Here is a 12,574-nt window from a genome sequence, read left to right as displayed (position 1 = left end):
TTTTTCCTTCTAATTTGAGCACAGTGCTAATTTCACAACACATCCAGTAATAGTTTAATCCTGATTTAACACCACTCTCAGTTCATTGGAAAGAAGACGATTTTTCTCAAGCTGCCGGTACAGAGGGTCTTTGCAGTCAGAAAGCAGGTTAAGAGAAAATAGAGAGAACAAAGTGTGTTAGTACAGAAAGATAGAGTCTTGTGTCATGCTACAACATCACACACAACAAATACCATTGTTTTCTACCCTCTGCCTAAATGATCACATCTATCTGCAAACAAAGAAATGGCTCCCTCACCTCAATGTGGAGATGGTGTGACTGTGAAATGACTGAATTATATGTTTACAAAATATCCCCAATGTTACACAAGTCCCTATTATCTTTTGGCTTTGAACATGAAGCAAAGTGTGACCGTCGGGAATGCTGAAACAGGTACATTCTCAGTTTCTGATCAATCCATGTAATTGAACTCGTCTGGTTAAAGAAGTTGAAACCATGCCTGAGGTTGGTAGAGAGGTCATGGCCGTAGCCCTCTGCACTTACACAATCCACTACCTGAGTGGGATCAAATCCCTGTCCCACCGCACCTCTACACAATATTTTTTATCTATCTCTCTCCCTCTTAATTTCTTGCCTATCCCTGTCAATAAACACTTGTATACTTTTTTTTAAAGAATAAGCTCTGTGGATGTGCTTTTGTCCAAATGTAAGCAAATTTTTTGTTAATACTACTACCATAGTACCATAATGCCAACCAAAATCAAATCAAAAACAAAAAACATATGTTTGGGAAGAGGAGCTTTCGGTTTTATTCAAAGCTGCTCAGTAATAAATTAAACAGAGAAACATTTAAAGACAGGAAATTAAGGAAATTAAGAACTACATATTTGAAGGGTAAGATTGGCTGACATGGATGGATGTAAAGTTTATTTTACAGAAAGCAAAATGAGTCAGGGTTCTGTACAAAAGGTGGTCTATAGGATGGCAGCAGCAGCAGAGGCCCAATGTGCGGTGGTGCTGTGGTAAAGAAGAGACGTGGAGACATAGGGGACAGGATGTTGGGCGATACTGCCACATAGTTGTAGTAGAGAGAGGCCTCTCAACCAGCGGGTGGCATCTGTGATGGTTGTGAGATGATGTAAACAATTTAACTGGAAAAGAATGAGAGGAAAAACAGAACGTGTTGGAGGGACAAATCGTAGAAAGGCACGTGACTGATATGACATGCAGGATGGAAACCACAGCACACAGAACAGAAAGCAGAGCCAGGTACTCAAAAAGGGTTGAGAGGTACACTATTCTGCAAGTTCAATTTAGATGTTTCTAAAAGCATGTAAAAACTGATTGTACAACTTTAATTGTACAATGCATGTTAGATTCTATATAGTTTTCTCAGCCTAACAAAAAAGCCACTAGTTAACTACAAAAGGCAAAAGCTATTTTCTGTTGCATGGCAGAAGCGTAAAGTGAGTCAGAATTAGTAGGCACTGAAACTAAAATGTGAGTGGAAAAATCCAAACAGATGAAACACTGAAACTAAAATGTGAGTGGAAAAATCCAAACAGATGAAACACTGAAACTAAAATGTGAGTGGAAAAATCCAAACAGATGAAGCACTGAAACTAAAATGTGAGTGGAAAAATCCAAACAGATGAAACACTGAAACTAAAATGTGAGTGGAAAAATTCAAACAGATGAAACACACAGACATATATGCCACTAGAGGGAGTATACAGTAGAAAACATTGTGAGTGGGTGGGACCTATGCACAACGCACAAGCAGACACAAGCAGATGATAGATTACATGGAGGTCATGTCATTGAGGGCGTGGTCCAGCTCCTCGCTGATGGCCTTGTACTTCAGCTTCTGTGCATAAAACTCATCTATTATGGGTGGAGTGGAGGAGGAGGAGAGGAGTGGTGGAGGAGATGACATTGATGGGGTGATAATGAAGGAGGGTGGGGACAGCAACAGAGATGATAGACAGAGCAAAGAAAGGAGGGGAAAAGGTTAGGAAAAAACAAAGGATTGTCAGAGAACTGATCGAAATAAAATAGAATGTCAAACCGAAAAAGAATAAGGGAGCAATAGGATGTGCACAGGCCACTAATGCCCTGTTAGATTGTTTAGACCAATCAGGAAACGACTAACTGAAAACCTGATGAAGGCAGCTTGGTTTCGAAATGTTTGTATCTAATTAATACATATTACATCGGAGTGGTACTTCTTTATTTTCCAGAAGGAAATGACAACATGGTCTCCAACCAAATTATATAGAGCTCCATTGTGAATGCTTTGTAATTCCACAGCTACAGTACCACAGTCACACCAACAGCAGCATGAGACATTTCTTTCCCTGGCCTGCACTAGCCTAACAAACACTGACTGTGGGTCTGCATAATGTCAGCTGTGGCACTGGCCTAGTCTGCCTAGTACAGAACTGACTGTGTAGAATGTAGATGCAGTATCTGATGACACCACAGAGGAGGTGATGAAAGGTTAGACTTGACAATATTTGCACATTACTGTTTTTCAAATTCTTCGAGCACTGTCAAGTTGGTTGTTGATCATTGCTAGACAGCCATTTTCAAGTCTTACCATAGATTTTCAAACCAAAACTGTAACTAGGCCACTCAGGAACATTCAATGTCATCTTGGTAAGCAACTCTAGTGTATATTTGGCCTTGTGTTTCAGGTTATTGTCCTGCTGAAAGGTGAATTTGTCTCCCAGGTTTTCCTCTAGGATTTTGCCTTTGCTTAGCTCTATTTTGTTTATTTTTATCCTAAAAATCTCCCTAGTCCTTGCAGATGACAAGCATACCCATAACATGATGCAGCCATCACCACGCTTGAAAATATGAAGAGTGGTGCTCAGTGATGTGTTGGATTTGCCCCAAACATAACACTTTGTATTCATGATATAGTGTTAATTTCTTTGCCACATTTTTTGCAGTTTTACTTTAGTGCCTTATTGAAAACAGGATGCATTTTTTAAATATTTTAATTCTGTACAGGCTTCCTTCTTTTCACTCTGTCCTTTAGGTTAGTATTGTGGAGTAACTACAATGTTGTTGATTCATCCTCAGTTTTTTCCCATCATAGCTATTAAACCCTCACTGTTTTAATGTCACCATTGGCCTCATGGTGAAATCCCTGAGCGGTTTCCTTTCTTTCCGGCAACTGAGTTAGGAAGGACGCCTGTATCTTTGTAGTTACTGGGTATATTGATACACCATCCAAAGTGTAATCAATAACTTCACCATGCTCAAAGGGTTATTTAATGCGTGTGTTTTTAGTTTTTTTACCCATCTACCAATAGGTGCCCTTCTTTGCAAGAAATTGGAAAACCTCCCTGGTCTTTGTGGTTGAATCTGTGTTTGATATTCACTGCTCGACTGAGGGAACTTACAGATAATTTTATATGTGGAGTACAGAGATGAATGAGGTAGTCATTCAGAAATAATTTTAAACACTATTATTGCACACAGAGTGCAACTTATTATGTCACTTGCTAAGCAAATTTTTACTCCTGAACTTATTTAGGCTTGTCATAACAAAGGGGTTGAGTACTTATTGACTCAAGACATTTCAACGTTTCATTTTTTATTAATTTGTAAACATTTCTGAAAACATAATTTCTCTGATATTATGGGATATTGTGTGTAAGCCAGTGACAAAATGTAATCAATTTTAAATTCAGGCTGTAACACAATACAACGGGGTGTGAATAGTTTCTGAAGGCACTGTATATGTCCTGTTTTACTATACAACTTACCTCAGATTTTCACATAGAAAATGCTTCACAATATATGAAATGAAAGGAAAAAGGTCCATACCCTCCAGATCATCAATGGTCTTCTCAAGCTTGGCCACGGACCTCTCAGCGAACTCAGCACGGGTCTCAGCCTGTGGCACAAGAGGCAGACAAGATGTGATAAGTGTCTCCCATCCTCATCACACCAAAACATGTTCCAACATAGATATATAATACAATGTCTAGTGTTCTCCACCCTTTCTATGGTCGCACTTTACAGAAGATCTAGTGGCTAACATGCTTACGCTAATGTCCCACTTTAGCTAATGGTAAAGTGAATGGAAACAGGGGCTAATTTGCTAATGCTAAAGGGAACTCACCTCCTTTAGCTTGTCTGTGAGAACCTTGATCTCCTCCTCATACTTGTCCTCCTTCTGTGAGTACTGTAGTGACATAGTGGAGCGCAGGTCAGAGAGTCATCATCACAGCACTACCGACATGAACTGGCTCAAGGGATAACAGGCAGAAATGAGTGGGCCTACTCAATAGAGTTACCTCCCTTTACCTCTATGGCTATACTAGCAGGCAATGGGGATATAACCCCTGACTGCAACGACCTGAGAAGACATACATTTGTCTAAACAGACACCTACCTTCTCTGCCTGAGCCTCAAGAGACTTCAGGTTGTTTGTGACTGTCTTCAACTCTTCCTCAAGCTCAGCGCATTTGCTGGTGTTTTAGGTATGGTTGAAGGAGCAGAGGAGGAGAAGGAACGAATGTAATTAGGAAGACCGACAGGGGAAAGAAACAAGATTATAACAGGGCAATAAGCACACAATAAGAGTAACAGCAGGTTGTCTCCAAAGCAGTAAATTGTGCTGTATTTTGTGGTTGGTTTAAAGTTTTTACCCTTCAGAGAGCTCAGCGCGCTCCTCTGTACGTTCCAGATCACTCTCAATGATGACCAGCTTACGGGCGACCTGTTTTCACCCATAATAGGACAACACATCACTATAGCACATTGGTGCACCAAGCAATCAATATGTTATATGTTTAGTTTCATGTACAGGTCTATATGCTGTCTGTTTCCCACACGCGCACGCGCACATTCACGCACACGCACACGCACACACACACACACACACACACACACACACACACACACACACACACACACAGAGAGACCTCAGAAGTACAGTGGCTTCGGACGATTCAGACCCCTTAAATTTTTCAAGGACATTCTGAGACTTGTCCCGAAGCCACTTCTGCGTTGTCTTGGCTGTGTGCTTAGGGTCGTTGTCCTGTTAGAAGGTGAACCTTCGCCCCCAGTCTTTGTTCCTGAGCACTCTGGAGCAGGTTTTCATCAAGTATCTCTGTGTACTTTGCTCTGTTCATCTTTCCTCGATCCTGACTAGTCTCCCAGTCCCTGCAGCTGAAAAACATCCCCACAACATGATGCTGCCACCACCATGCTTCAGCGTAGGATGGTGCCAGGTTTCCTCCAGATGTGACACTTGGCATTCAGGCCAAAGAGTTCAATCTTGGTTTCATCAGACCAGAGAATCTTGTTTCTCATGGTCTGAGTCTTTAGGTGCCTTTTGGCAACTCCAAGTGGGCTGTCGTGTGCCTTTTACTGAGGAGTGGCTTCCGTCTGGCCACTCTACCATAAAGCCCTGATTGGTGGAGTGCTGCAGAGATGGTTGTCCTTCTGGAAGGTTCTCCCATCTCCACAGAGGAACTCTAGAGCTCTGTCGGAGTGACAATCCGTTTTGTCGGGTGGCCAGCTCTAGGAAGAGTCTTGGTGGTTCCAAACTTCCTCCATTTAAGAATGATGGAGGCCACGGTGTTCTTGGGAACCGTCAATAATGCAGACATTTTTTTGGTACCCTTCCCCAGATCTGTGCCTCGACACAATCCTGTCTCGGAGCACTACAGACAATTCCTTCGACCTCATGGCTTGGTTTTTGCTCTGACATGCACTGTCAACTGTGGGACCTTATATAGACAGGTGTGTGCCTTTCCAAATCATGTCCAATCAATTGAATTTACCACAAGTGACTCCAATCAAGTTGTAGAAACATCTCAAGGATGCTCAATGGAAACAGGAGTTCAATTTCGAGTCTCATAGCAAAGGGTCTGAATACTTATGTATATAAGGTATCTGTTTTTTTATCTTTAATAAATTGAAAAGAAATTATAAAAACCTGTTTTCGCTTTGTCATTGTGAGGTATTGTGTGTAGATTGATGAGGATTTATATTTATGTAATCCATTTTAGAATAAGGCTGTAACGTAACAAAATTAGGAAAAAGTCAAGAGGTCTGAATGCTTTCCGAAGGCACTGTATATAATAAAGTATCAGCCTAAGGAATGCTAGGAAACTCACCTCCTCGTATTTCCTGTCAGCCTCCTCAGCGATGTGCTTGGCCTCCTTCAGCTGGATCTCCTGCAGCTCCATCTTCTCCTCATCCTTCGATGCTCTGTTTTCGATCACCTTCATGCCTCTGGAGGATGGAATAAACGGGGGGAACATATGTCAGGGATAGGAGGACATTGCATGTTGTCTTGTTTTTTAAATAAATAAAATGTTGATAAACTAAAAGGAATAGGAGGACATTAATCTGCAGCCCAACAGTCCACACACTGTGGGGGCCATAACTACATTTGGCACTTGCCTATTGTAACACAATAAATCTGGTAGTGTGCTTATGCATATTTTACATGAACTCTTCTCAATAAGTGTGCTAGTTAAAGAGATTMAACATGATCTTAAGCACTTACAAATTTGTCACATATTGTACTTATTGGAATTCATAACATACTGTATCATATGAATTGCAGAATATTGTAAAAAAAAAATGCAGGATGTAACATATCATAAGAAATGGATGTCGTTGTACACAATTGTGCACAATTTACGGGGACCCATTTTGGCTCGGCTTCTTCTAAAACTACTGTCTGAAATGATACAATACCTTTATAACGCATCCTTTACTGAACACTTTTAAGAGTGAAATGATAACATTATTACTGTGGTCWTGTGGATTGATGTCATCTATATGGGTTTGGTGTTGATGACTGGGTTTGAGACAGACTGACGGGTCTGATGATGGCTGTGTCTATACTCCTAGAAGAAATGGTTTCAATAGGGTTCTGCGGCTGTCCCCATAGGGGAATACTTTTTGACTCCTGGTAAAACCCTTTTGGGTTCCATGTAGAGGCCTCTGTGGAAAAGGTTCTACTTGGAACCCAAAAGGGTTCTACCCGTAAACAAAAGTGGTTCTTCACAGGCTTCTCCTATGGTGACAGCCAAAATAACCATTTTTGGTTCTAGATAGCACCTTTTTGTCTAAGAGTGTAGTGTATGATACAGAGTCGGAGTCTCTGAGTGCTGCTGCTCACCTCTCACTCTCATCAGCAGCCTTCTCAGCCTCCTCCAGCTTGGTCAGAGCTGTGGCCAGACGCTCCTGAGCACGATCCAACTCCTCCTCAACCAGTTGGATACGTCTGTTCAGGGAAGCTACATCAGCCTCGGCCTAAGTGAGCACAACATGGAGAAACCACAATGTCAACCTGATGCACACTCAGACAGTCACACTTTCTTGCATAATACAGTATCTGGAGAGATGTGTAGTGTAATGGAGGAGGTTGGGGGTCACATTTGGACACCTCTGTGGGGAGCTTCTTAACACTATAGGGGATTAAGGTTTAAATGTGTGAGAAAGGCATAAGGGCCCAGACCACACTATATTTTATTTATTTAACCTTCATTTAACTAGGCAAGTCAGTTAAGAACAAATTCTTATTTACAATGACGACCTACCCCAACCAAACCCTAACCCGGACGACGCTGGGCCAATTGTGCGCCGCCCTATGGGACTCCCAATCACGGCCGGTTGTGATACAGCCTGGAATGGAACCAGGGTCTGTAGTGACCCCTCTAACACTGAGATGCAGTGCCTTAGACCGCTGCACCACTCGGGAGCCCCTGTAATTTCATGCTAATCTCCAGCATTATATATAACATTCTATAGACAAGATTGTATAAAATATACATTTATATAGGCCTAATTGGTATGTTTGGAAAGGCAGTGACCAATATAAACATAATAAGCTGACAATTATGTAAATGTATGTAGCTACAGGAGGTGTAGGATGATAGTGTATGGTCGACTGGAGCATGCTGAAACTGCAGCAGCCTAGGCTAATGTGTTTATTTTGGAGCTTTCCTGCCTGCCACGTTTTACCATTAAATCGATTCTCACTGTCCCATTTCTCCATCCTTTTAGCACATCACATGACAGACAAAATATAGATTTTTTAGTACCGTAAAATCATCTATATTCTGTCTATCGTTCTACCAAGCGTGTTMATCAGATTTATACTAATACTGTCGTCAGGCAGGCTGCAGACTAATTGTCTTAAATTATTAGCCAGGGRTTACGGATTCTCTCGCATCCCTCTCCAGACCCAGTTCCTTCTGCCGCCTCTCTGCCGACTCTTCTGCACCGTCAGCCTGCTCTTGTAATGCTTTAATTTTCCTTTTTACAGCTTCCAACGACGTTAGCCCGGCCATTTCGCTTGTTTACTGCCTATTTTCTATTGCCTACGCCTTTTTCTAACGGTTCTCGGGACAGAAACACGCAACGATGCCGGGATGAGAAAATCTCCTCACGTCTCTGTGGTTTTTTCCTACTGCTACTGGGGAGGCTGGGACTTGCGCTAAATGACACCGGAAGTAACACATTTCATACATTGCGCAAAATTGCCTCAAAATATCCAGAAAGATTTTGTTAAAAGAGGTTATTTATTTATTGTATTATAGTGAGATAATATGATTATGTCATAATGACTTATTGGCCATTAGCCTATAATGGGCACTCTGCTCAGAGCCTCCCCAACCCCCTTATCCCCTACATGCTCATGCTAGTGGTGCTGTGATTGCGCATCATATCTGGGATATTCATTTATTATGGGGGGATTWAACCTATAATAAACGTTTTAAAATAAGCATTTAAAATGTATTTAAAGATATTAATTGTATTTAAAAATAAAAATCGATTACATAAGGACAAAAGTAACATGATTATCCCAATTCATAATAATGATAGACCTATAGGCTACATAGTATAAATATAGTATAAATATTTTTGGTACCATTTTTGTTTAATATTTTTTTTTAACTATAATTACTATCATAATTTGGTGTTCTTTCTAAACTGACACAATAAGATGCATGTTTCCTATAAGAACAAACGTTCAATTATTGGCGTCCCCTACAACATTCTCAATAAAAGGAGAAGTAAAAGTTTTAATTTGACGAGTGGAATATAATGTATGACACCTACAAATCTAAATTAAAGGTATTTAAAATATTCAAAAACTTCCACCAAACTTTTAACTGAAATTCTAAACGGGCCCCCATTTTAACACAACAGGTTGCGGGGTGCACAGGGTACACTGCCTACACCTGTCAGCTGTAACTTGGCCATATAAAACACAGCTAAATTTAACCCTCTGCTTGCATCTTCGAGGAGGGTGGCACACAACGCACATTTGTTAAGCCTAAAGTTGGTCTACTCAGTCTTATTCGGTTTAAATACACACATGTGGAATATTGCGCATGGCAGGCCAATGGTCGAGCCTAATGAAGACGCAGGTATTAACCATAAACCATTATGTAGGCTATTCCAAACTGAAACAATAAAATAATCTTAACGTATATGTATGATGACTAGACCTAGAATGAAAAATGTTGAGGTTCAATGTTAGCAGATTGGATTCAGGGGGACCACGAACACTCTAACACTTCGGACAGGTTTATGCCACCGCGCCTCTTCAAACTTACGTCTGTGGCTTTCTTCTCAGCGAGTTCAAGTTTCTCCTGGGCATCCTTAAGAGACTCAGAGTACTTGTCCAACTCATCCTCTGTTCCCTTCAGCTTCTTCTGCAGCGCTACCAGGTCATCCTCAAGCTGATAGTTGGTGGGGAATATCCTCAGTCAATTGGGGTGTGCCATAAGCAGCGTGGACGCACAGCCAGAAACAGACAACAAAGGGAAGAAAACAAAAGCCAAGAGTCATGGAAAAAAGGCAAACACTTACAAATGCTTCAATGCTTCAATTGTCTTTGGACAATTATTTACATTTCATTTATTCAATCCACTCACAACACTAGAGTGGCATCCTTTAATCAATAGACTACGCTATTCATGTTTTATGGTAAAAAATCTAACGCTGATCAAAGAATATTAGTTTATAGTAGGCGTAATCCTGCATAATGCAGTATAAATGAATCGGTCAAACAATAAATATTTTCTAAAACTTCCTGGAGTCCAATAATAAAATATTGTCACGCCCCAAAAACAAATATATTCCTAATACGATTAAATACAGCAATCAATACTGATCCTCATACGCATCCTCTGAGACTTCATTTAATCCATATCGAGAGAGAGAGAACGGTCCAAAACACTCCGTGCCCAAACATTTGACGCACAGTGCGAAAGGCACCCGTGCGAAATAAGACAGACCCCGATTTCTCTATGGATGCCAACCTGTTTGCTCTTGTCCTCCGCTGCCTTTTTGTCTCCCTCAGCTCCCTCAGCTCTGTCCAAGGCATTCTCCTTGTCTAGCTTAAGCATCTGCATCTTCTTCTTGATGGCGTCCATGACTGCTGTGTTGTTGGGGTGGCCTCACCAACTAACAAAAACCAAACTGAGTAAAATGCTGAGAAGCTCCGCGCGTCTGAACCACACTGAACGTGAAGCTGGAGTGCTCGAGCTGACTGTAGCTTGTCAAATATGTACTATAGCAGAGGAGTTACTGGATCTCCATGGATACCAAATACTTTTTGGGGAAACGACGGCAGCTGCTCTCTTCCGCGGGTCCTGCCTTTTTTATGGCTCTCCTCGGCYATTCGCTGATCCAATACATTTTACCGTTGATAAGACTATATATGGGTTATGGGCGAGAAAGTGGCACCCCCTCAAAGACGTCTGTTCCTTTTTCAAACACTGTTCTGAGACGTAGGCTACAGCCAAGGAAGTCAGTTTGGGGAGTGGGGGTTAGTTTATGCACAAGGAAGTGAAGGTGGACAACAAAAACATGATCTTTGACTGGAATTGCTCATTTCATTCTGGTAGGATAACTTACATTTGCTCAAKACAGCAGTTCAAAGAAGGCTTGATAGAGTAATATTTATAGGAATAAATAATGGCATAGTAATCGTTGTTTATGTTACCATTCCTCCAACCAAATTCATGTTTAAAATAATTGTCGCCCACACTTAGTTTAGCCATTGACCCCTCTTGATTATGAATCYTGTCTCCACTATGAATCATAACACCTGAGAGATGGGGTCATGTAACTCTGATCTCCAAAGACAAAATAAGCAGTTATTAAAGCAGACAAATTTAGTKTAATGTTTAAAAGGGATTGTCCCTGGGAGGGGTGTCATATTATCTATGCTGAAGTGTTCTGTCAGTGATACCACACGGTAGAGAGGAGAGGAGCACGTCAACAAGTCCCTCAAGATATTGTTCACAATCTGAAGAGGGGCATCAGATAGTGTTATATTCAACAGTGGCATYTCATCGAGKTTATAAGTGCCTTGGAGTTCATTCAAAATGGCCACAGGGAAAGAAACGAGTGCTTTGGCATTTCAGCAATCCCCCTCTTCCTCTGTGACAGTTCACAGGTCCAGGGGAGTCAGTCACAGCTGTCACACATGGACAGTGGAGGAGGAACCAGAGACCTGTCCAAACACARTGTGATTGGCTGRATGGTATGGACATATACCCTCAAGTTCACTTTTAGCTAAATTATTTCTAGGATATATCMTTATYGGGAAGATAATGAAAAAATMATGTCTAGTACTTACATTTATAGTACATTTTACTTTARAGTACTCATACYTACAMAACATTGGTTTKAACTTTAYGTGATATGTGTGTGAAAGGTACTGCTGTTGTAGGCCTATACCCCACAAAGGAGAAGAAKAGAACAACAACACAAACAATGACGTCTTTATATCACCATATCCTTCTGGGTTGGCTCAGCGACATCTACTCAAACAACCTCTTCTTCTTGTCCTCTCTGTTCCTCCCATGTTTTCTTGAGGGGTATTTATAGGAGCGTCTTGTTTGCACAAGTTGCACCTGTTACATACTGTCCATAGGGCTTCAACAAGGGTTCTTCTAAGATCCTCAAAGTTCTTTGAAGAACCTTAGGGTTATTGGCACTGAAAAATGACCCCAAAAGTTACTTCCAAGAACCCCATAGGAGGTGGGGTTCATCAAGTAACCTCCTTAGGCACCTGCAAGAACCCCCAAGAACTAACTGCCCAACAGAAACATTTGGATTTGAATTTGAGAAAACAGAGGTTCAGGCACTTAAAACATTTGTAAGATCCCCTCAATTTAAGGTTTCTCCCTTGTATGATCTAAATTGATATTGTTTTATGGTGATACTATCTATCTTTTCATATTTGTGCAAATGGCTGTGTTTGGCACTTTCTCGCTTTTAAAATTAGTTCTAAAACAGAAAATGGACACAATTCAGTGGATGTCAATCAACAAAGAGGTAAGAATATGTTGAAAGCTATAGCTGCATTAGGCGCAGATGACTGAACTGCCAACTTATTTGTGTGTGTCTGTAGGTATACTGACGAGGAGGCACACCAAAGGGTATGTACAATTGGTATTGGTTTGTCGCATGAATGTTATGCAGATCACATGTAGGCCCACCGTACCTCTCCACTATGCAATCTGGTTTCCGAGCTGGTCATGGGTGACATCAACCACGCTCAAGGTCTAAACG

General features: G+C 41.1%; 1 protein-coding gene and 1 long non-coding RNA gene across 5 annotated transcripts; one reads left to right on the top strand and one right to left on the bottom strand.

The window, feature by feature from the left end:
- Positions 1-30: 30 nt before the first annotated feature.
- On the bottom strand, positions 31-10,646 carry LOC111974277 (tropomyosin alpha-1 chain). 4 transcript variants are annotated; one of them, XM_024001951.3, is made up of 10 exons: positions 10,312-10,643; positions 9,604-9,729; positions 7,158-7,291; positions 6,142-6,259; positions 4,666-4,736; positions 4,410-4,485; positions 4,137-4,199; positions 3,839-3,908; positions 1,807-1,885; positions 907-1,152 (listed from the first exon to the last, which is right to left on the bottom strand). In XM_024001951.3, exons 1-10 carry the CDS (start codon positions 10,423-10,425, stop codon positions 1,149-1,151), a joined length of 855 nt encoding a protein of 284 aa, XP_023857719.1. In that variant the 5' UTR covers positions 10,426-10,643; the 3' UTR covers positions 907-1,148. The 4 variants fall into 4 exon arrangements, with proteins under 4 accessions (XP_023857720.1, XP_023857722.1, XP_023857719.1 ...); XM_024001952.3 differs by lacking the exons at positions 907-1,152; positions 1,807-1,885 and adding an exon at positions 31-128 and having other exon boundaries at positions 10,312-10,646; XM_024001954.3 differs by lacking the exons at positions 907-1,152; positions 1,807-1,885; positions 9,604-9,729; positions 10,312-10,643 and adding exons at positions 31-128; positions 8,200-8,389.
- Positions 10,647-10,699: 53 nt separating this feature from the next.
- Positions 10,700-12,438, top strand: LOC139028851 (uncharacterized). Its single transcript, XR_011481092.1, has 3 exons — positions 10,700-10,895; positions 11,447-11,540; positions 12,414-12,438. It is a non-coding gene; the product is annotated as an uncharacterized lncRNA (long non-coding RNA).
- Positions 12,439-12,574: the final 136 nt, after the last annotated feature.

The sequence above is a fragment of the Salvelinus sp. IW2-2015 genome, linkage group LG15 (assembly GCF_002910315.2).
Source record: "Salvelinus sp. IW2-2015 linkage group LG15, ASM291031v2, whole genome shotgun sequence".
Classification (NCBI taxonomy): domain Eukaryota; kingdom Metazoa; phylum Chordata; class Actinopteri; order Salmoniformes; family Salmonidae; genus Salvelinus; species Salvelinus sp. IW2-2015.
The sequence above is the reverse complement of the archived record's forward strand: the minus strand, read 5'-3'. Positions and strand labels throughout refer to the sequence as shown.